General features: G+C 44.6%; 1 protein-coding gene across 2 annotated transcripts; it reads left to right on the forward strand.

Annotated features, from left to right (window-relative positions):
• The first annotated feature begins 6,849 nt into the window (after positions 1-6,849).
• Positions 6,850-24,877, forward strand: zc3h4 (zinc finger CCCH-type containing 4). Of its 2 annotated transcripts, none has more exons than XM_031790625.1 (14): positions 6,850-7,277; positions 13,597-13,882; positions 14,052-14,159; positions 14,276-14,555; positions 14,655-14,842; positions 15,005-15,089; positions 15,274-15,419; positions 15,577-15,678; positions 15,837-15,948; positions 16,184-16,293; positions 16,439-16,869; positions 16,962-17,251; positions 17,826-18,074; positions 21,888-24,877. In XM_031790625.1, the coding sequence occupies exons 1-14, from the start codon at positions 7,198-7,200 to the stop codon at positions 23,552-23,554; spliced, it is 4,134 nt and encodes a 1,377-aa protein (XP_031646485.1). In that variant the 5' UTR covers positions 6,850-7,197; the 3' UTR covers positions 23,555-24,877. The 2 variants fall into 2 exon arrangements, with proteins under 2 accessions (XP_031646485.1, XP_031646486.1); XM_031790626.1 differs by lacking the exon at positions 6,850-7,277 and adding an exon at positions 10,949-13,509.
• The last annotated feature ends 410 nt before the right edge of the window (positions 24,878-25,287 follow it).

The raw sequence follows: 25,287 nt of genomic DNA on the forward strand, positions 1-25,287 counted from the left end.
TCGACTGTGGTATTTTGGACATAGTAATTGCAGAATAACTGCAGTGTACTGTTATAGTGCACTCTAACTGCAGTTACACTGCAAAATTACTGCAGTAAAAAAAACAGTGTTCTTTTGGACACAGTACTGGCAGCATACTGCAGTTATACTGCACTCTGACTGCAATCTTTTTCCTTAAGAGTGAACCCATCTTCCTCTACTACTCTCTTCAGTGCCTCAGCAAATGACACCTGCACTACTCTGATCCTGGCAACCTCAACCTGCCTTTCTCTCACCAGACACCTCTGATCTCCAGCACCATGGGTACCCCTAAAGGTTGACACACACACACACACACACACACACACAACCTTTTCCACCGATACTACAGATTCCTTTGTCTTATGTCCTCCTGCACACTTCTCATATCTCGGAATGTCTCTCCTACACACTACTGCCACATGACCATAAGCTTGAAACCTAAAACACCATAATGGGTTCGGGACAAAAGCTCTCCCGGTATAACTGACACATCCTAACTTGAATTTATCTGGTAAAAACTCTGCATCAAAACTCAGTAGTACAGACAGTGTCTACTCTGTTTCACTACGCTCTCCACCGGATCTGCGTCACACCAAACGGTGAGCATTACAGACACCAGGAATCTTCAACTTCAGTTGACCCTCAACACTTAACGGCACCCCAGTTATCACTCCTTCAATGGCACCCTGTTTTCTGGAGAGGAACGCAAGTCACAGTTCTTCTCCCCAGTCACGTGGTGCGGAGCACACGTTCCCTCTGGACGGAAGAAATTAAAATGTTTTCATAATTTTTCCCTGCCCGTCTTCTTACCGACCTCAATGGGTTCCCCTGACTCCATCTCCAAGTCTGACAACCATTCGAGCATACCCGCCATCTTGCCTCCCCAACCAGTACACATTACTGGGGGATGAACAAATATATGACCCTGTGTCAGTTATTAGGGGCCTTAAGACATCTGTTGAGAAGTATATCATTTAGTTGCCTAATAGATCAGACTCTGATACCAGCTTTCTGCTTACCTGGCTACCCAAACGCTACGCTACGCCCACGGACATGACTTATTCTGTAGCGAACATAGAGCAGCGTAAAAATGCAGTTTGAGTTGTCAGGCAAGCTTTCTGCAAACACAGTCTGAATTAAAGCACTGCAAAAAACGTGGAAAGTTTCCTTACAAGCCAGAATGTTGAACGAAATTGCATTTGAACTTGTATGTGAGAGAAAAAATTATCCACAGGACCGTATTATTCACCCAACCTTTTAGAGTGATGGTACTGCCTTTGAGATTTCTATCACCTGGCACATGCACAAAACCATGTAAATACCTGCAAGACTTCGGTTAGTATGCATGCATCACATGGATGTACTTCCGTCTTGTGCACATCCCTTAGGTGATGAGCAAACAAATCCTGATAGATACACAGAGACCCGTGTTTTGAGTCGGTTTAATAATAATTTGCTGTGGATATTTTGTCTCATATTTCCACCAGCAGAAAGACGAAATCAGCTGACAACGGGTAAAGTTCAAATTAAGTTCATTCAAGATTCTGATTTTTGTATCAAAAAATGTTTGAGAGGAGAGTAGACCAGTACACACTCAGATTCATTGAGGTTTAAACATTAGTGACTTTATCAAAAGACTAGGACATCTCCTGGTTATGTTTTCCTCTCACTGTAAGACATATGCATACCAGCCAGTGTCGGTCAGTGCCATTTAAGATGAGAGAGGACAATTCTTTTTTCATGAGCATGGCCTTGTTTCTATTAAAGCATATTGGATGACTGTCATTCATATTCCATTCCCCCAGTTCAATGTAACAGCGATAGATTTAGTCTAATACATGATTTTCCCTATACCCATCATGCGGTTGCTACAATCTAGCCTATGAATGACAGTTCACAACGTAGATGCACACAGGTCGAGAGACAAATTTGAGGTGAAAGACAGTGACAGACATGACATTCAATACCGCCCTGCACACTCTTGCCTGTATATAGCTGATATAGGGTGTAATCATTAGTCCAACAGTTGCAAACAAGAGTTTCTATTGGACAAATTCAGGTATGCTTATACCCATTTTGTTTCGTTTAAGAAAAGTTTTAGCAGAATCGGGGGAATGAATACACCGCTGAGCATGGGTAAACACAGTTCACTTTCATAGCAGCCACGTTGTATTCCTCCTCGCATCCATGCGCTCTCCTCCTCTCACCTCTTCCCTTCGCTTATGTACTTCAATGCACAACACACCTGTGACCAGGTGAAAAAGACTTTCCAAGCCGAATCCTACATCGTTGCCACCATATTAGCTAAAGTAACGTCATAGTCAGCATAGCTAATAGAAATGCGTTAGTAAACCCGCTACACTCATGCAGTAACGCTACAGTGTAGTCAGCAAGCAGTTACACAGGCAGGCCCCGGTGGCAATACATTTGCAAAACCAAAAGCTTACCTTGACTTGGAAGAGTTCCAGTGTTGTGTTGGAAAGTCATAGCCAGCTAGCTAACATAGCACCCCTCTGTTTGAGCAGGGTGTTTCAGTAGGCTAAACTAACTAGCTGCATTTGCTAGCGAAGTATAGTGAAAAAAATGACTCTCTCTCTCACTTCTCCTTCATTTTGGAAGAAATTTGTTCAACTACTGTCATTCTCTCTCATTGAGTCAACTACTCACCACATTTTATGCAGTGCATTGCTAGAACCATGAGCCTCCTAGGTTTTGAATGGAAGTCAATGTACCCAGAGGACGGAAACTAGCTGTCCTCGGGCTACACCATGGCGCTACCCTATAGAGTGCTGTTGAGGTTACTGTAAACTTTCTTTGCAAAATAGTGTTTTTTAGTAAATTATTTGGTGACGTGATTATATTTAGTATAGTTTTATCTAAAAAGGATAACTTTTTAAACATTTAAAAATATTTATTTTAAATAAAATTCACTGAGGATGCCTCCTCTGAGGAGCCTCCACTGATACCATCATAGCATGGGCATACCAACAAAAATGTAACAGCGGAAGAAATGTATTTATAAAATTTTCACATGTATTTATAAAATTTTCACATGCAGTGCTCAGACATTCTGTGAGAGGAAATTACTATTAAAACATGAAGCTATTACATTTGTTTACAAAGTTTCCCATGGCAACAAAAACATGAACAATGGAGCCTATACCTGGGGCCTGTTGCACAAAACTAGGATAAGGGATTAAGCCAGGATATCTTGGTGATCCTGGCTCAATTGATCCGTAATCCGGTTGCACTAAAGATGGATAGGGGGCAGGAGGATATGTTATGGTATAAATTACCATGGAGATTTATTCTGTGGAGCTAGCCTGCTCCAGACCAGGCTAAATTCCAGGATCTATTTAATCTCATCCCTAATGTCAGTCAGCAGTCACCACAAATGGAAACCAATAGTTATTTCACTGCTCACTATACATTGTTATCACATATAACTAGACCCACTGTTATTATTTAAACGTTTGTGATCATTAATTTCAATGATTTTGGATAAAAAATGATTTTTAGATGTTGCTATCATTAGATAATTTACAGTTTCCCATAGACTAAGGCTAGAATATTAGGGCCACAGAGGGGAAAAAAAACACAAGTCATAATATTGTAACCAGTTGTTTTAAAGGTGGACAGTTGTTAAAATGACAGATGTGGGGCATTTCGTGAAATTGTACTTCAGTATGGTTTCATAAACAAAGACATGCTGATGTGCCAGAATATTAAGTATCACATTGTCATAAGTATCAAAACTGTAAAAACAATATGTAGCTTTTCTGCAGAAAGAACCAGCCTCATAAATGTATGACTTTATCCTTTTTCTTCAGTGTGGCCCTAGTACTCTGTCATATAAACAAATACACATTCCATATGAATATAAAAACACAATGTGTAACATTATGTTCCTTTATTGAATAAGGACAAAACAAAGCAGGTAAACCATCAGCTCCTTTCGAAACTGAAGTCACAGTGACTCTACAAGATGGAAAGCACAGAATCCAAGCATATTATACAAAATGATACATACACATTCAAAGGTCTGTATATAACACACCCTGCATGTCTGCACACTAAAATAAATGCAGGACAAAGCCATACACATCAACTGAACAGACAAATGAATGGATGCAGTAGCCTCCCTGCAGCCTTGTATTACACACAGTATACCGCACAAACATCATAAGAGGCCAAATTCGTCAAAAAACGAACCCAAAAAAAACCACATTCCTCTGCCACCGCAGGACATATTTAACCAAAATTGAAAGCACACATACTAACTAAAATAATTCAACACATATTGGTCCCTCAGCAGCCGACCACTGTCGTCATCAGGGAAGATTGCCGGATTGTCCCAGTCCATGGCTGGTGGCACTCTGGGGGCCCTCTCCTTCCTCAGGCAGGCCACATTGTGGAGGACAGCACAAGCCACAGTAATATCACATGCCCTAACAGGGCTGACCCTTAATTTGTGAAGGCAGTGAAAGCGTGCCTTCAGGAGGCCAAAGGTCATTTCAACTCTGGCCCTGGTCCTGGCATGGGCATGGTTGTAGGCCTGCTGTGCTTCCTGGGGGTCTGTGAAAGGTGTCAGGAGAAAAGGCTGGCAGCCATACCCCCTGTCTCCCAGCAACACACCAGAGAATTCACCTGTCAACACAAAATCTCATCATTACTACCTCATAAACACAGTGATATTCTTGACACAGCCATGATGGTTATAAATAGGGGTTGTGTGGCTTACCTTGTGATAGATTTCAGAGGCCCGAAAGATTCTGGAGTCATGGACTGAGCCAGGCCATTTTGCCACAACATTGCTGATCACACAGTCAGCATTGCAGACCATCTGAAATCATAAGATGAGGAATATTACACCAATCAATGCACATCACTGGCAATGCAGAGTGTTCGTCAATGGACAATATCAAAAAGTTATGTTCACCTGAACATTAATGCTGTGAAAGGATTTCCTATTCACAAAATCGGCCTCATGGGCACCTGAGGGGGCTTTTATCCTTATGTGTGTGCAGTCCACTGCACCAATGACATTGGGGAAACCTGTCACACAAAGTAATGAGTATCCTACTATGTGTTAACAGTTGTCCTGTAATTTGTAGATCCTCTTACCTGCAATCCTATAGAACTCCTCTTTGATGTCACAGAGTCTTCTGTGGCCAGGGAAGGAGATGAAGACATCTGCTAATGCTTTGATAGCCAGACACACACTCCTTATTGTGCGGCAAATTGTGGCCTTGTTCAGCTGTTCTGCATCCCCCACTGAGTACAGGAAGGCTCCACTAGCAAAAAAGCACAAGGCCACACAAACCATTTGCTCCACACTCAGTGCATGGCTCCGTGCAGTGCGGTGCTTAATCCTGGGACCCAGTAGTCTGCATAGATACCTGATGCCATCTGCAGAAAACCTGTATCTTTCATATAGATGGTCATCAGGGAAGGCCAGTGGGTCCAACCGGTCCCTGAAGACCCTTTCTCGCCTGAAGGCTCTCCTCAGCACAAGTGCTTCTTCATCCACCACATCTCGCACGAATGGGCATGCCATTGTCAGAGCAGAAAGGAACACACAATTTTGGGCCTTCATATAGGCTAGTGGCCACACCTGGTGCTGGGGGGGTGGGCAAAAGAGGGCGATGCCTTATAACGATGACTTGGTTGTACTGATTGCTGGGAAAATAAATAAAAAAACTTAGAAAGATGCCACCGTCCTGTGTGCTCACAATAAGAGCTCATATGTCATGGCTCACTTGACTTTACGAGAATATACCTCATTTTTATTTTGAGCTGTGGCATCTTCTTGGAGCTAGGGGAGGAAAGAAAAATAATGATTAACACACACACACACACACACACACACACACCACATTTAATGGAGTCACACTGCAAAAAATTACTTGGTATTTTTGTCTTGTTTTCAGTAAAAATATCTAAAAATGTATCATAGCTTTATACAGTGTGATGGAGTTACTTTACACAATTTCACTCATATCTGCAGTGCATTTCAATAAAAAATTTAACCGTTTCATAATTACAGTACAACTGCATTTTTGGAGATGTGAATTAAATATTTGAATTGTAATTGTGATGTTTCAGCGGAGCGGTGAGTGTGTAATTGTGCACTACTTACGCATTCAGGCGGTCTGCAATACTTTGCCACGCTTTTTCTCTTTGCTTTATCACTGTGGCGGTGTTGCCTTTCTTCTTAATTATATCTTTTACCTCCTCGTATGCCTCCATGAGGATTTGTGCTTCCGACGGGGAAAAGTACGCGGCTCTAGTTGCCATGGTAAATCAGTTAATCTGTGATCTGTGGCGGGGTCTATTTGAGTGAGCCGTGAGCGCGCACCTATCCAGGATTGGTTTCACCTGGCTTAATGAATCCGTGTCTGCTCATCCTGGCTTGGTCTTTGTGCAACCAATTAAGCCTGGACGCACATGTTTTGGCTTCATTGAGCTCAGCTGAGTCATTTATCCCGGATGTCTTAATTCTACTTTTGTGCAACAGGCCCCTGGTCCTTGGTTTTTATTTTATTGTGATATGGCAAAACAGTTGAACCAATCAATGAATTAAAGGTTACTGATAAGTTGAAATTTGACTGTGGCTTTAATCGTGAATTATAATTAGTACAGGACATGCACACAGACTAGGGGACACGCGTTGCCGTCCACAGCTACCGCCAATAGTCATGTCATGGAGAGGGAACTGAGGGCCAACTATCTAAGAGAAAGGTGAACTTGTTCAAATTACTGGACAAGCAGAAGAATACCTCAATGTGCCCTAAAATCCAGATCCCTTGGCTGCAGATATGCACCTATGCCAAATAGTGCTCTTTGACAACCGCTGAACGAAGAACGTTCGGGTATTTCCGTGACAAACGTATGAGAACGTAATGTTTATGTCGTCACGTTCGGAATATCCCGCCCCTTCTCTTTGGAGGAGACAGCCATTTTAAGTGGATGAGTTTCATTTTACAGCGCAACTGTAGGACGGAGAACCTCAGGACACAATTTCTACCTATTTCTCTAACAACTGTTAGTGGGGAATTGACTACTATGAACTGAAACTCTTCCTAAAACCATTAACAAGTACTGTAGATCCAAGTTAAGTGACGCATAAGCCAGTAGAGTTGTAATTTTTTTTGCACCTAAATGTAGCTAGAGGAAATGGCTGTGGAAAGCATGACTGTCCATCCAAACTCCCCAACAACAACCAACCACGAACACAGTCTTCTCACTGACGAAAGGTCGAGTAATTCTACAATCATATTTCTATCAAACTATTTATTTGTCCTGTGCTTTTTAGGCATAAAAAGCACGGGTTTCTTTTTCATTTTTTTCTTTCAAAGGGATTAAAGTCGCCTTTTTCTGGGGAACAAGTACAGAGGTAACGAACGCCATCTTGAAACGTTGCTCAGCGCAAACTGGAAGGTCAAAAATGATCATGGGATCTGTTCAGTTTGAATAAGTATTTCAAGAAGTTATTTTATGAAGAAATGACCATCAGTTCAAATAACTGATCCAGCAAAGTTGCATCCCCATCAAAGTAAAGACCGAATGAAGAAAAAAAGAGGATATTATTTTGCTTGCTAATTGTCCACCATTAACTTAACTAGCTAAAATTAATTAATTTCTGAATATATGTCCAATTATCTAGATGTCCAAACGTTTTTAAACACAAAAGCTTTGCAAAATTACATGGCAAAGAAAGGCCTAGCTAAGGTTCCAACTCGCTAGCTAGTTGGCTAGCTGGCTTCCCTTCGTGAAAGAAAAGGCAGTTTGCAAACTATCCACCGAGCCAATAGGGCGAATTAAATCCGTTTCCTAATGAATCATTCCATTCTATGTATTTCAGGTCAGATTAACGACATGATTGTAATTGATTTCATTAGACAGTCGTTGGAAATAGTATGTATTTCCTTTATTGGCACTCCAGCTAAGTAACGACGTGGCTAACGAGTTACGCTAGCTAACTACGCAGTTTCTTTTTTGATAGCTAGCTTGCCAGACCAATCTGGCCAGACTAGCTAGTAAACCAAAGGCCGCCATTGTGCCTGCCTTTGTAGCAACTGGCTAGTTGTGTTGAAAACATTTGTCACCCAGTAGACCGAGCCCTCTTGAATCGGCGAATAAAATGAATTGCTTCTATTAGCTAACTATTGGTCCACAGGTTAACGTTAACTAAGCCGGTTAACGTTAACTAAGCCAACTAGCTAGCTATTGATAGAACATTTAATCACTAACAATTATGAAATTCATACAATTCCAAGGCGTGCAATTGATCATACTAACTAGTCAGCAACAATGTAACCAAAGTTATTGCACAATTATTTTATCGTTCTAATCTCCACTTGGAATGTGTTTGTGCCACCCATACAAAAAGTAATTACTAAATCTGTACATGAATGGATTTTCTTCCATGCACGTTCAGGAAAATCGCCTAATTTCGTGCCCCTATAAAGTTTCCCCCTTCTCAGGACAGACTGCTATTTTACTTTAGATTTTTATTCCAAACACCCACCAAATCCCAGAACTGTGTTGAACGTTTGCAAAGCATTTCAGATGTCTAAAAAGTGAAGTAAAACACAAATGTTCCCTATTTAGTTACCTGATTGCCCTGTCAGCAACATTCATTCCCCCCCAACAACCCAAGTTATAACATTCCACAAACCCTAATAATAAAGTGGGGAGACCACTATGCTTTTGAGTGCAGAATGTGAAGAAAACCTCTCACAGTAAGTACTTCCCATAATTTTGATAAAGGCCCATTGTTTGTAGTTTAATTGATAACTAGGGAATTTTTAAATTAAGATGTAATCCTGTTGTGATGATGCATGAATAGTGTTGTAAAATGTATTTGTAAGCGAAAACATGAGTATACATTAGTGATTGTACCTGGTACTTTCAGTATTAACTCAATTTATGCACTTGGAACCACATAGGGTGTGTCCAGTGCACGCACACAACGTTATAGCAACAGTAAAGGTTTTCTTGTTTGACGTGATTATCCAAGCCTATCCTTAGATTGTGGATTATTTATTTGTATTAGGCTATATATTTGGATCCAAGTGTCATTCTTTTCTGTTAATAGTCCCTTGGCATTGTTCCTTGGCGTAGAGTAGACTAGAGCCTTATCTAATTGGCAGTAGTGAGTGCTATCATTTCCTGACTCGTCTGTTTGCAAAATCGCATTTGTCAGGAAATTGAACCAGCATGACTATCATTTTCATATACACCCTTTATTACTGTAATGTTAATAAACCAAAACCCTTGTAATCTCAGTTTGAAATAGGCTACTACATAATGTAAGTAGAGGTCGACCGATTATGATTTTTCAACACCGATACCGATTTAATTTTTTTTTTTTTTTTTTTAAAGCCGATACCGATTAATCGGACGATTTAAAAAATATATATTGTATTTGTAATAATGACAATTACAACAATACTGAATGAACACTTATTTTAACTTAATATAATACATCAATAAAATCAATTTAGCCTCAAATAAATAATGAAACATGTTCAATTTGGTTTAAATAATGCAAAAACAAAGTGTTGGAGAAGAAAGTAAAAGTGCAATATGTGCCATGTAAGAAAGCTAACGTTTTCCTTGCTCAGAACATGAGGACATCTGAAAGCTGGTGGTTCCTTTTAACATGAGTCTTCAATATTCCCAGGTAACAAGTTTTAGGTTGAGGTTATTATAGGCATTATAGGACTATTTCTCTCTATACCATTTGTATTTCATATACCTTTTGACTATTGGATGTTCTTATAGGCACTTTAGTATTGCCAGTGTAACAGTATAGCTTCCGTACCTCTCCTCGCCCCTACCTGGGCTCGAACCAGGAACACAACGACAACAGCCACCCTTGAAGCAGCGTTACCCATGCAGAGCAAGGGGAACAACTACTCCAAGTCTCAGAGCGAGTGACGTTTGAAACACTATTAGCGCGCACCCCGCTAACTAGCTAGCCATTTCACATCACATCGTTACACTAGCCTAATCTCGGGAGTTGATTGGCTTGAAGTCATAAACAGCAGAGCTGCTGGTAAAACACACAAAAATGCTGTTTGAATGAATGCTTATGAGCCTGCTGGTGCCTACCATCGCTCAGTCAGACTCCTCTATCAAATCATAAACTTAAGTATAACATAATAACACACAGAAATGCGAGCCTTTGGTCATTAATATGGTCAAATCCGGAAACTATCATCTCGAAAACAAGACGTTTATTCTTTCACTGAAATACGGAACCGTTCCGTATTTTATCTAACGGGTGGCATCCATCAGTCTAAATATTCCTGTTACATTGCACAACCTAAAATGTTATGTCATAATTACATGCAATTCTGGCAAATTAGTTCACAATGAGCCAGGCGGCCCAAACTGTTGCATATACCCTGACTCTGCGTGCAATGAACACAAGAGGGGTGACACAATTTCACCTGGTTAATATTGCCTGCTAACCTGGAATTCTTTTAGCTAAATAAGCAGGTTTAAAAATATATACTTCTGTGTATTGATTTTAAGAAAGGCATTGGTGTTTATGGTTAGGTACACGTTGGTGCAATGACAGTCCTTTTTCGCGAATGCGCACTGCATCGATTATATGCAACGCAGGACACGCTAGATAAACTATCATCAACCATGTGTAGTTATAACTAGTGATTATGATTGATTAAGTTTAATGCTAGCTAGCAACTTACCTTGGCTTCTTACTGTATTCGAGTAACAGGCGGGCTCCTCGTGAGGCAGGTGGTTAGAGCATTGGACTAGTTAACCGTAAGGTTGCAAGATTGAATCCCTGAGCTGACAAGGTAAAAATCTGTTGTTCTGCCCCTGAATAAGGCAGTTAACCCACCTTTCCTAGGCCGTCATTGAAAATAAGAATGTGTTCTTAACTGACTTGCCTAGTTAAATTAAGATGAAATTAAGGTGGGGGAAAAAATTGGCGTCCAAAATGACCGATTTCCGATTGTTATGAAAACTTGAAATCGACCCTAATTAATCGGCCATTCCGATTAATTGGTCGACCTCTAGTTGTAAGAGTAAGTTTTAATTTAGTACAAGACAAGATCGGGTTTGGCCAGACCCTAACATCTCTTTGCACAGGCAAATGGTTAGGCATTCTCCCAGCCAATGGGAGTGGCACACCTCTGCAGAAGTATACGTTGGCTTGGCTGGCATCTGAACTGAGCAAAATCATGATAAAGTGTTTTCATGATAAACCTTTTTCCACAGAATCCTCAATACTTGTACCTGGCACCCCACTAGGGAAAGGGGCCAAGAGTCAGAGCTGTGTCAGTAGAGCCTTTGTTATGTGTGTGCCCATGTCAGTCTATAGAACCCCCAGCAATGCAAAGCTCTGCGCTCATCAAGAATGGCCTCCCTGCGCCTCTTGAGGGACGTGAGTGTTTGTGTGACTGCCATGGCAGATCTTGATTTAAGGGTAGGCTGTGCTGAGTTAAATTACGTGGACTCCATTGTTTTAGGCCAGGTTGTAAAACCATGCCATTGACAATGAAGGAGAAAAAAAATGTTTAGATTAATTTGGTTTATTTAAGAGTGACTAGGTCTATATGTGGTCCCTCTCTGGCTGAGAGTAAACTTAGGATAACTAAATGTAAGGAGGAGCGGGAGACTAGTAAGACCCAGCAACCCTCTGGCCCAGGAGGAAAGTCATGTCCTAGATAGGAACTTAGTACGTTGATGATTTGGTGTGGACCGTGTGGTGTGAGTATAAAGAGAGATCAGTTTACATTTTATTTGTTTCAATTGGCCTATAGGCCTATGTGCACAGATTGGGTCTGTATGCTCACGAGTATAGTCTATTCTATAGCCTACATCTAACTCATTGTTTTACTACCCAAACCATTTCTGCGTACTTTGGACAAAAGTCAATTCTATTCCAGTCTGTATTTGAATAATAAAATAAAGGCCTAACCTGGACCATTTTGAAATTAGGCTATACCAGACACTGAAAGCAAGGCTGTTACTCAAGCCTGCTCTGATCAGTGTCAGCAAATATCTGTTAACTCTGTAGGCTGGACTCGATGACTAAAGTGAGGCTTCAAATGGACATGGTGGTCATATCCTACTTATCACCGCCACGCCTGCCTTATTGTCACAGCAGTGTATTTCAGTAAATCATGCAATGGTGTCTCTGTGTGAAACTACACCTTGAAAGCTGGCAAGAGGGAAAAGTATCTGTTTCTTGTTGTCTGTGTTCTCTAGTTACATTTAGGTCTAGCTATTCCAGTTGTAATATAGTTTGAGATTTGTATTGGTTGTTGGTTAAATATTTGTAATCTCCTATGCAAGCATATTGCATGCTGTTGAGGACTGTTGAGAGATGAAATTGACTCTGTCTTCACTGATAAATAGCAGACTGTTTAAGATTATTTTGATGTAAACACTTCTGTCTCCATGCACAGGAATGACTAACTCGATTTCGAAATGTCCTTGACATAGTGTTGTATGTTGATGTTGAATCCACCCTGCGTAATGAAAGCCAACGGATTGCCCATGTCCAGTCCAGCAAGTTGGGACCTACTGAATCGCCCTCCCCCAACCTGTTACATCACAATAGTTGCATCACTCTCAACTTTTCCCAGACCATAGAGACAAAACAGTGAAGCTCAGTGTACACACTACACTCACATGGAAATGTCATACCTATATTGAAATGCTGTTCACAGAGAAACTTGCTGTTATTGATTGCTGTCCCATATATTAACTGCCATATAATTTGTTTACCACAGAGCACACCCACCTTATCCCTGACACGCCTCACAAACTTTACACCCTAGCAGTCCTATCTCCAGCATACAGTCGGTAGGCCTATGCCGATGTGGTCAATCTAATAAAAACATGATCTGGCCCTCTTGACTCTCTCAGCAGACACTAGGTCCTTCATGTCACCCGCAATAACAGCCAACCCAGTCACCCAACCACAACATTCTTAACTCATCAGAGTGTTACAGCAGAGCAGCCTACGGTGTGTCATGGTTTGTGGGTGAACGGTGGTGTGACTGTTTGACGAGTTCAGACAAACGCAGCTCTCAGACATTGTCATAGGATAACAACAGCTGATTGGCCCTGCGGATAACCGTGTTATCTCCACTGTCAAGACAAACGTACAGAAACACACAAGGAAATGCCATAATTAGCGTCTGAAACCTACAAATTGAATTACTCGAGTTAGAACATGAGGGAAGTGACTCGCTCGGGCTATACAAGTTATAAATATAAAATGTGTAAAACAGGTTCCTGAAACTCGCAATGTTACCTCTACCATGAAAAAGGAATTATCCAAATTCCCAAACTAGCAGTCGCGGTTGTTAATGCCATTTTATTCCACTGTACTTTTCCCCCAGACAAAAAGCTTTGATCCCTGATTGCTATAGTCTTGTGTGTGGGGGTGTCTAGGAATGGAATGCTCACCACCCAGGAACCCTCTACCTGTCACATACTGTGAGTCCAAACATGAACTACACGGATGAGACCTGAGTGTGGCTTGAACAGCATTTTGATGTCCTGTCTATCTGTCCTCTGTCACAGGCGTGAGGATGGTGAGTTGGAAGAGGGGGAGCTGGAGGATGATGGTGGAGAGGTGGAGGTGGCAGAGGAGCCCAGCGCCGGAGGAGGAGGAGAAGATGAAGGTGAAGGAACAGCAGCAGCAGAGGCGGTCCCCCCAGAGAAAACTCACCGCAGCAAAGAGCGCCATGCCAGCGGCGATGAGAAGGATGACGAGAAGGCCCGCCGCCACAAGAGGAAGAGGAGAAAAGAGAGGGAGCGGGAGAAGGAGAAGAGGAGAGCCAAGAAGAGACGCAAATCCAAGCACAAAGTAAGAGTGTGTGTGTGGTTCACATCCAGCTCTGTTCTGGCTGTCATCGTCCGATACAGACCCTTCAGATCAGAGAGGTTATTGCTTTCTTACTGTAGTCTAAAGATGTTTCTAAGTACTTTTTCACTCAACCTATCTCTCCTTCCTTGTTGTGTGTGTGGTGTTACAGCGCCATGCCTCCTCCAGTGATGACCACTCAGACTTTAGCGATGACTCTGACTACAGCCCAGGTGAGAAGAGGAAGTATCGGGACTATAGCCCTACGTACACCCCTTCTGTAAGTTACCCCATGGCGGCGCTCAAATTAACGATTGAAGATACTTGCTGTGGAGTTGCTAATCTGTTTACTACCATGTAATCACAGTGGTCTAACAATGATTGATTGATTCCCAGTCCCTTGGAGGTTACCCACCAGCCCCGTCCTCCGGCCACGGGGGCCCCATGTCTAAGAAGGGCAGCTACGTAAAGATGGACAAGCAAGGCTACGGGGGCTACGGCGATTATGAAGAGGAGAACTACGAGGGAGAGGAGGACGAGGAGATGGGTGATGAAGACTACGATGACTTTACCAAGGAGCTCAACCAGTATCGCAAGGCCAAAGAGGGAGGCAGCGGCGATGGAGGTGGAAGGGGCAACAGTCGCGGGGGCAGAGGTAGCAAAAATGGGGTCAGAGGTGAATTGAACAACCGTTACTAGTTTGCTTGCAGGTCGCCGCGTGCCTTTCATATGCTGACACAAGGTGCTGACAGTGTTTTGTTTTCTTTCTCCACAGGAGGTAAAGGTCGTATGAAGAACCAACGAGGTCGAGGAGGCATGAGAGGAGGAGGGCGTGGAGGTAGAGGAAGAGGAGGGAGCAGGGGTCGGGGGCGAGGGGGCAAGATAGGTGGAGACAACGAGGATGGAGAAGGGATGATGTACGGAGGAGGGGGAGGAGGAGGAGGAGGAGGAGACGAGATGGAGGTGAGTCAAAGACAGTCATCCTCTCACCCCAGATGCACAGACAATGTGAAATGATCTATCAAACATACTGGTGTGCTGCTAAAGCAGCAAAGTGCTGAAAATCTCAGGAAAGTATATTCTTGTTTCTGAATTGTTCCTCATCCAATTGATGTTGTGTTCTAGTATGGAGATGATGACTATGACCACATGGGTGAAGATGACTATGATGAATACTCTCAGTACAGGAAGTCCAAAGACCGTGGAAGGGGTGAGTTGGCTGTCAGAATTATTCATACTAAACAATACTTAGTCATGCTACTGTAATATACATACTAGGTTAGCTGTTCTGATGTCCTTCCTAAGTAAACGTGCTTTGCACCCGATCCAAATGGTTGCCTGTCTTGTTCCATTGTAGCCCACTGATGAAGTGTCTCTCTCCCTGCTCCTACCAGGTGGCAAAGGTGGGCGGGGAAGGGGCCGTGGGAAACAAGGGCGTGGTATGAACCGTGGAGGCCGAGGGCGGAACCGAGGGAGGGGCCGAGGGGGTGGAGACCAGGGTCACGAAGAGGACAACAATGGAGACATGGGGGACATGGGGGTGAGAATAAAACCAACACCTTACAGACCTGCTCGCTCCTCTGAATGAATACTCAACCTGTACAAGTTGGATTTCTGATAACACTTTAAAACTTGTAATCGTTGGAAGACTTCACCGCAAGGCCAAATAGAACCTGTTTGTTTGTGTTGTGGTGCAGGATGGAGGAGGAGGCCAGCACAACAAGCACCAGGGGGACAAGCACCAAGACAAGAAAGGGAAAGCTATCTGCAAGTACTACATGGAGGGCCGCTGTACTTGGGTAAGAAGGAAATCATGGAATTTGAGAGGAGATCATTTTCTTGCCAGGCATTCTCAATAGAATGTCAAATCATTCTTCTAACATGTTACCGTCAACTGCTTTTTAAAATCTTGTCCAAATGTGATTTTGATCGTTTTATCTCTTTGCCAACTTTCTAGGGGGAACACTGCAACTTCAGCCACGATATTGAGCTGCCCAAGAAGAAAGAACTCTGCAAGTTCTACATCACCGGCTTCTGCGCGCGGGCTGAAAACTGCCCCTACATGCATGATATCCTTTACCTGCAGTCCACTTTGTATCAGATAGGACATTTCATATATTCCCTTCAGTATGTGTTTACAGCTAGCATAACTAGAACGGCCATACTAGTTGTCAAGTTTAATATAGCCTATACCAGTGCTAGCCCTGGGACGCATTATGAATATCGGGCCTATATGGCCATGAAACAGTCTTTGAGTGAGTTCAGTCCATCCAGGCCATCCATAGTTCTTTAACTCGCCAGCACGTGATTTCCCCTGCAAGCTGTTCCACACCACCGGTAGCTGCGTGAATGGAGACGAATGCATGTTCTCCCACGAGCCTCTTACCGACGACACCCAAGACCTGCTAAACAAGGTGAGCCTTCCTCAAGTGGATTTAGACACCACCTCTGTTTCTTTAACGCTCTCACACTTTCACTCACTCTCTTCTCATTTCTGGTGTTTCTTGCTCTGTCTGTGTTAGTCTGTTAACCCCTTTTGACCACCTTCTCATCTCCTAGATGCTTGCGGAGGATGCCGAGGCTGGAGCTGAGGATGAGAAGGAGGTGGAGGAGCTAAAGAAGCAGGGGATCAACCCCCTTCCCAAGCCTCCTCCAGGGGTGGGCCTGCTCCCGACACCGCCCAGACCAGGGCCGCCTGACAACTCTGGCTCTGGGGACTTTGGACCTCCTGGGCCACCACAGGGCCCCATGTCCCCCAACGGCCTCCCCGGCCCAGGGCCTACCCAAGGGCCCGGTCCCTGTCCTGGCCCCCCTCCCCCCTACCCAGAAAGTGGCCCCTACCAAGGCCCTCCCAACCCCAATGGTCCCCCACCACCATCCATGGGCCCCCCACCCCCCTGCTCCGGCAACGGTGGGAAGAAGATCCCCTCACTGTTTGAGATCAAGGTGCAGCCCACGGGACAGCTAGCTCAGAAACTAGCTAATCACAGGTGAGCTTTTCACATCCATCCAAACTTATTTATGTGGGTTTTATAGTTTGAGTATGTACTAGGAAGAACCTCAATAATTCTTCTCTCTACAGAGGTCAGACCCCAGGAACTGCCACAGGCCAAGCTGGCGCAACTGGCCCCCAAGGGCTCCCCGGTGGGCCTGGTGGGCCTCCGCCTCGGTTCCCCCCACCTGGCATGATGCCCCCAGACATGTCAATGGGTCCTCCCCCGCCCATGGGCCCCGGAGGACCCCCCATGATGCCAGGCTTTGGCTCAGAAGGGGGGCCCATGATGCCACCCGGACCTCCTCCAGGGGGTAACTTCTTTGACAGCTTCTTCAACCAGCAGCAAGACATGAATATGGACGGGGTGGAGGAGGAAGGTAAACTGAGCTGACAGCGTACCACATAATCAAATCAAATCAAATCAAATTTATTTATATAGCCCTTCGTACATCAGCTGATATCTCAAAGTGCTGTACAGAAACCCAGCCTAAAACCCCAAACAGCAAGCAATGCAGGTGGAGAAGCACGGTGGCTAGGAAAAACTCCCTAGAAAGGCCAATACCTAGGAAGAAACCTAGAGAGGAACCAGGCTATGTGGGGTGGCCAGTCCTCTTCTGGCTGTGCCGGGTGGAGATTATAACAGAACATGGTCAAGATGTTCAATGTTCATAAATGACCAGCATGGTCGAATAATAATAAGGCAGAACAGTTGAAACTAGAGCAGCAGCACAGTCAGGTGGAAGTTGAAACTGGAGCAGCAGCATGGCCAGGTAGACTGGGGACAGCAAGGAGTCATCATGTCAGGTAGTCCTGGGGCAATGAACTAAGCATACAGTCACTGTTCGCATCAGACTAATGTTGGCCCATCCAATATAATTTCAGATGGAATCTAAACCTGTGCTGTAATGTGTCTGAGTGTTGTAGTTTTCAACCTCCTCCTGTACCTTCCAGGTGATGACTTCCAGGGCTTTGGAGGGATGGACGAGAAAGAAGGAAGAGGATCGGGAGGAAACCAGAGCTCCATGGGAGGCCCGGACGTCCCTGCTAACGGAGGCTCAGCCAGTCAGCAGGCGGGGATGGGCATGCCCGACTTCCTGCCGCCGGCCCAGCGCATGCTGTTCCTGAGAATCCAGCAGAAACAGCAGGAGGACGAGGAGAGGGCCAGACTAGCCAAGGGGGGAGGAGAGAGGGATGTGGACGGTACGCTCTTCACACACACTGTAGACCAGGGGCAACATACGTTCAATGTTTCATTAAAACATTTTTTAATATATTTTTTTATACCTAAATGGGTCCTAAAATTCTAAATCAAATATCTAAATGATCCTTGGTATGATCATCTTAAAACAATTCCATATGTTAGCTTAGTAGAACCCCCCCCAGGCTTTGACTCTAGGGGGTTGAAAAACACTCCAGGCCACTCAAAAAAAGAAAAGAAAAGGTTATTGGATAGGATATAGAGATAGGAAAGATGGAGGAGAGTTGCTGAAGTGCTCCACCAGTCTAAGCCACCCAGGCCACTCTTGAATGTCTAAAACTAGATAGAATGTACAGTCTGTTGAAATTATAATGGAACTATACGTTTTCAAATAACTGCCCTTCCCCTCGATAAATGTTGAAATTCCGATGTGGCCCTCGAGCCGTCGACACGGTATTGATGTCTATTTTGCTTAGACACTAATATAACGGCAAGCCAGCACAGGCAATAACATAAGCACTTCTCCTGGGCCTGGTAAACCTGGCATGCACCACCATGGGAAATTACTGCAGGCACCATCTCAATTCTCCATAGACAAAACAAACAATTCCCACTGACACAGTATAAACAGTGTATTGGCAGTGCAAACACTGCAGAACTATGCAATATTGATACAGACACAATATAAATACTGACTAGAGGTCGCACTCACCCGTATAGGCTACATAGAGCGCATTAAAAACGTTTGAGTCGAGTGCATATGTAAACCCTGGCTTGGGCCATGTTCAAAAGTAGTTCACTATAAAGGGAATAGGGTGCCATTTAGGACACAACTAAAGCTAATCGTATGATTCATAAGTTGTACGGTTTTAGCCCCGAAAAGTGCTTGCTTAAGTCAGTGGAAAGTTTACAGTGTTCCTGTCTCCTTTTGTTTGGTCACAAATGTACACTACCGTTCAAAAGTTTTGGGTCACTTAGAAATGTCCTTGTTTTTGAAAGAAAAGCCCATTTCTTGTTGATTAAAATAACATCAAATTGATCAGAAATACAGTGTAGACATTGTAAATGACTATTGTAGCTGGAAACGGCTGATTTTTAATGGAAGATCTACATAGGCGTACAGAGGCCCATTATCAGAAAACAGCACTCCTGTGTTCCAATGGCACGTTATGTTAGCTAATCCATGTTTATCATTTTAAAAGGCTAATTGATCATTAGAAAACCCTTTTGCAATTATGTTAGCATAGCTGAAAACTGTCATTCTGATTTAAAGAAGCAATAAAACGGGCCTTCTTTGGACTAGTTGAGTATCTGGAGCATCAGCATTTGTGGGTTCGATTACAGGCTTAAAAGGTACTTGCAAAACACCAGTCTCAATGTCAACAGTGAAGAGGCGACTCCGGGATGCTGGCCTTCTAGACAGAGTTGCAAAGAAAAAGCCATATCTCAGACTGGCCAATAAAAATAAATTATTAAGATGGGCAAAAGAACACAGACACTGAACAGAGGAACTCTGCCTAGAAGGCCAGCAACCGGAGTTGCCTCTTCACTGTTGATGTTGAGACTGGTGTATTACGGTTAATATTTAATGAAGCTGACAGTTGAGGACTTGTGAGGCGTCTGTTTCTCAAACTAGACATTAATGTACTTGTCCTTTTGCTCAGTTGTGCACCGGGGCCTCCCACTCGTCTTTCTATTCTGTTTAGAGCCAGTTTGTGCTGTTCTGTGAAGGGAGTAGTGCACAGCGTTGTACGAGATCTTCAGTTTCTTGGTTATTTCTCGCATGAAATAGCCTTCATTTCTCAGAACAAGAATAGACTGACGAGTTTCAGAAGAAAGTTCTTATTTTTGAGACATTTTGAGCCTGTAATTGAACCCACAAATGCTGTTATTCCAGATACTCAACTAGTCTAAAGAAGGGCAGTTTTGTTGCTTCTTTGATTAGAACAACAGTTTTCAGCTGTGCTAACATAATTGCAAAAGGGTTTTCTAATGATCAATTAGCCTTTTAAAATTATAAACATGGATTAGCTAACACAACTTGCCATTGGAACACAGGAGTGATGGTTGCTGACAATGGGCCTCTGTACGCCTATGAAGATATTCCAATAAAAATCAGCCGTTTCCAGCTACAATATTCATTTACAACATTAACAATGTCTACACTGTATTTCTGATCAATATTAAGTTAATGGGCAAAAAAAATTAGCTTTTATTTAAAAATACAAGGAAATGTCTAAGTGACCCCAATCATTTTGACTGGTAGTGTATATGTATCCCGGGGATACAGAAAATGTCTGTATAACACCATTGACCCTCACTGGAATCCCTCAGCAGAGTCAACATCCTCTGGGCTGTGGTTGTGTAATATATTCCCATCGATCAGATTAGGGACTCCAATTGGCCTCTACACCCTCGCTAGGTGGAGCTGTTGTTGTGTGAGATACTTTACTAATTATCTTGGGCACTGACATTGATTTAAGTCAGGGTTCTCCAACTGACGACCCGCAGGCTGATTTTGGCCCACGTTTGTTTTTATTTGGCCCCCCCAAGTTTTCCAATTTTTTATATATTTTTTTTATTGTTGGACTTAAAATACTTTTTTTAAATTTTATGTAATTTTGGAAATTTGTTCCCAAGTATTCCCATGCATAATAGAGCGATACTGTACATATGATTGTATACAAATGTAAGTAAGGTCTGAAATTATGTTTTATTCAAATATTATATCTGTTTGTGCTTCTTGCGGTCAAATTGCAGTCTACAAATTATTTGTAATTATGTTCCGGCCCCCGACCATCCACTCCAGAAAAAATTGGCCCGTGGCCCTGATTGTAGGTGCTTCTCAGTAGGGATGTGACAAATGGACAATTTTGCTTAATGTTTAAAACAGCAATTTTTTCAGATTTTCATTAAAACTATAAGAAAAATATCATAAAATTCCATGTAAATGCAGAATAATGGTCCTATTACGTATGTATGACCACTTGGGAAGGGCAATGAAGTCATATCTACCGCAGTCATATACTCTTAAGGGCTACGGCTGTAAGGGTGTGCAATGGCTGTAAGGGTACACTACGGCTTTTTAAATGCCAACACGAAACCTTCTCTAGAGATAGTTTTGAAGCACCAGTGAACAGGCATTATACTTCTCTGTAAAGGAACTGTCAATCAAATTATCTTGAGCTGCCTGTGCGCAGCCTGCCTGCTCGCAAGACCACTCTCCTACAAATGTAGTTTAAAGTTGAAATACCGTGACTTAACAAGACATTTAGTAGAAAGAAAACATTTTCCACTAGGAATTGACTCCTAAGATTCAGTATATTTTGGAAAGGACGAGACTGATTAGTTGCCGTACTGCCGAGAAGACATAAACTCACATCTTTCATAGCGAGCTAGCCAGGGACGGAAAGAGAGAGGAGGGGCACGGTATAGGCAGGTCAGCCAACAGGCAGACAGAGTCAGAACTGTACACTAGGCCTATCTACCGGCAATCAAAAGCTGTATCTCCCAATGGAATGTTGTGTCTCGAAATTTCTTGGCTTGCAATGTCTCGTAACCTCAGTAAAGCAGGGCCTGTCAACAATGAATAGGCTAGGATATTCAACACGCTACAGACCGAAGACGTTAGCAAAAAGAAAGAACAGGCGAGCCAGCTGCATGCACTGTGATCAAAATTGTGGGGGGGAAAACATTCTTAATTTTAAGGGTCCCAAATTCGTTCACACCCCTAGTTTTCGGTGGTTGTGGTTTCTGAACTGGTTGTGGTTTCTAAACTGGGTGTCATCACTGATTCCTGTTGCTTTATCTCCTAGGTGACTCAGCTAACTGGTACTCCAGTGAGGATGAGGATGGAGGCGGCAGTGTCACATCCATTTTGAAGACGCTCCGCCAGCAGAGCCAGGGGCCCCCCAAACCTGAGGGCCCCCCCAGCGACCCCCGCCTCCAGAAAGGCTCCCCAGCGCACCCCCCCATCCGACCGGCGGACCCCCGCCAGGGGGACCCCCGGCTGGCTCGTGATCCCCGCCTCTCCCGGGCCACAGACTCTGCCCAGGCCTTGGACTCTCCCAACCCCTCCTCGGCATCCACCGTCACCCCTGCAGACCCCCGCCTGGCCCGGCTTGCTACCGTCACCCTCACCCCTAAACCAGACGCCCCCCTGGTGTACAAGCCCCCGCCCCTCACGGCTCCCCCTGCAGAAGAGGAGGAGACGGAGAGGGTTTTGAGGGACAAGCCTGTGCCCATCCCCCTGGACCCCCTGATGGGCATGGCCCTGAGGGACCCGCGCTCCCAGCTGAAGCAATTCAGCCACATCAAGAAGGACATTCTCCTGCACATGCCCCCGTACGCTAAGACAGTGACATGGAACCCTGAGGACCTCATCCCCATCCCAATCCCTAAACAGGACCTCCTCCCCCTCCCCCCAGGCATCCCCCCTGTTTCAGCCATGGACCCCCGCCTCTCACGCAGCCAGCAGCGGATCCACACGGCGGCCCTCCCCACTACCCCACCCATCCCCCCTCCCTCCTTAGAACCCCCCGCCCCAGCCTCCTCCTCCCTCCCAGACTTTGAGCTGCTCTCTCGCATCCTCAAGACTGTTAACGCCTCATCCGGCCCCTCGCAGTCATCCCCTCCTCTCCCCCTCGTCCCTCCAACAACCCTCTTGCCGGCGCCTCCTGCTTTGTTGCCCACCCCTGTCGACAAGCCTGCCGATCCTCGAATGGCCCGCAAAGCCCCCGCTGACCCACGGCTCCAGCCGCAGAAATCTGCCCTGAAGCAGCCTTCAGAGTCCCCTGTCCCCCCTCTGACGGTCTCCCCGGTAGCCCCTCCACCCACCTCCGGTTCCTCCTCCCCAACCATCGCCCCCTACGACCCTCGGCTACTGTCTGCAGGTGGGGTGGGCCGTGGAGGGGGAGCGGGTGCAGTTGGTGGCAGCAGTGTGCTGAGTGGGATCAGTCTATATGACCCCCGGACTCCTAGTGCAGGTAAACTTGAGGGCCCTGGTGCCACCACAAACACAACCCCCAGCAGCGGCCCCACAGAGCCCAAACCCATTGAGGCAGCACCAGCCAAGCCCAAGGCCAAGGAGCCCCTATTTGTCCGTAAGTCTGCCCTGGACCAGCCGGAGCCAGAGAAGAGTAGCGAGCAGTCCACTGACCGCTACAACAGCTATAACCGGCCCAGGCCCAAGCCTGCACCCTCGCCGTCCACCGGAGGTCCTGCTGCCTCTGGCTCCTCCACGGCCGGACAGGGTCCCCCTGGTGCTGCTGAGCAGGCCCCGGCGGGTGTCCACAACCTGCCTGTGTCCTCACTCTTCACCATGGTGAAACAGGCCAGCAAGCCCAGCGGCTCCGGCAGCCCCTTTGGTGGGAACAGCCCTGCCCAGCCTGGCGACACCACCACCACCACGGAGCAGGACAATGCTTCTCTGAAGGAGGTTTTCAAAGGCTTTGACCCCACGGCATCACCCTTCTGCCAGTGATATCTGCACCTATCCACCTGGCTGGTCGAATATTGTTTTAGACACGAACACTGAACACATCAGCAAGGAGCGCACTGAGGCGGGAGCCGGACTGGCCACAGACGGTGAACGTTTGAACGTGTTGGCCAGGCGTCACACCTGCAGTGTTTGCTAATGAGATTCTATAACAAACTTTGGGGCCGGGGAGGGAGGGGGTGTGGGAGGCAGGGATATGTTGTAGTCTGGGAAAGAGAGACCTCTATTTTAAAACAAACAGATGTATAAATAAATGTATTCCCTTTATGAGAGTTCCTCCCTGCTTTAAGAGAAAACAATTGTTGGACAACAGTAACATAAGCGTCCACAGATTTAAATGGGCTGTACTTCCTCATTTATGATCCTCCTAGTCCTGTTCATTTTCCTTTGCATTTGTTTGTAACTCCAGTCTCCAAACTCTCCCTTTATCAACCGTTCTGTCCCATCCCACCAACCCTTTCAGGTCACTGACTTCCACTGTCGCCGTGGGAAGAATTCTTGTCAATCATTGTATCTTTTCTAGTTCAATCGCAGGCTAAGATAACACATAGAGAACATTTACTGCCAATCCCTCTGCCTGTAGCGTTATAACAGTACAGTATATTATATATGAATACAACTCTTTTGTTTGCTTGATTTGAAGTAATTTCTTTGTGCTTTTCTGTCTGTTATCTGTCGGCTGTCTCTTCTTTTTTAATATTTGAGCCCTCTGTTCTTTCAGCACTGTGTTCTCTCTAGCCTCTTCTGTCTGTTTGTTTGTTGTGTGTCGGGGTGATGCCTATGACTATGTTGGCCATGTTGGTCCCACCACCCCACACACCCCTGCTTGAGGTTCCACTCACCTCTCTGCCACTGAGTCAGAACTGTATAATTGAAAACCACAACGGTCATGAGTGTCCGTCTGTCATGTGTGAGTTATGATCATTTTAATTTATTTTTTTTATACTTATATCTGCCTGTCTCCTCCCTATGTCACATGACAGTTAAATCAAATCATTTGGTGAGAGAGACTTCCCGCCTGCATTTAAGTGCGATGCAGCCTGTAACCGTGAGAGGAGAAACAGACACTGACATTCTTGTTTTGTTGAAGTTTCAAACAAATAAAATAAACTCACAATTCTGTAGAGGTATGAAAAGTCTGGGGTGACCTGGCTACAAAAGTGTCTTTTTTTTGTTTTCCCTTTGCAAAAAGTGACTGCTTTGTAAATTGAACAGTGTCCTGTTTGATGAGAGGTACCATTTTGTAACCATTCACTGTAGGGGAGGTTGTTAAGTATTTAATAAAGGCGATATGTGATCAACCAGTAACTGACCAGTGTTTCTCGTAGTTTGATGGGCAGCCTAGACGTTAGGGCGGGCAGGCGTCTCTGTAGTATTATGTCATCACCATGTCATCCTAGTGTTTCCTGCTTAACCATGATCCTTGTGATTCATTTCCTTCCATCCTGATGTCTCTTGGCTCCAGGAAGTCACATCATCATCCATCACAGATCTCTTTTACTAATGGTGCATTTCAACTAAGGATTTATCCCAGTGTTTTACCCAGAAGGCTCACACTATTCTACTATTCTATTTCCATCTATGCGGGTCAGCACCTGTGACTCACTGGGCCGTAGTTCCGGTGAACCTGCTCTGACTTGGAGCCAAGGCAAGGCCCTGGGTACTTTTTAAGATGATATTTACTTACACAGTAATAATGGCTAACTGAACTTCCAACA

The sequence above is a fragment of the Oncorhynchus kisutch genome, linkage group LG15 (genome assembly GCF_002021735.2).
Source record: "Oncorhynchus kisutch isolate 150728-3 linkage group LG15, Okis_V2, whole genome shotgun sequence".
Taxonomy (NCBI): domain Eukaryota; kingdom Metazoa; phylum Chordata; class Actinopteri; order Salmoniformes; family Salmonidae; genus Oncorhynchus; species Oncorhynchus kisutch.

Coding starts and splice junctions, on each gene's coding strand:
- zc3h4 (XM_031790625.1), top strand. CDS start 7,198: ATGGCTGTGGAAAGCATGACTGTCCATCCAAACTCCCCAACAACAACC. Junction 7,278..13,596: donor AGTCTTCTCACTGACGAAAG/GTCGAGTAATTC, acceptor CCTCTGTCACAG/GCGTGAGGATGGTGAGTTGG. Junction 14,843..15,004: donor GAGGAGGAGACGAGATGGAG/GTGAGTCAAAGA, acceptor GTTGTGTTCTAG/TATGGAGATGATGACTATGA.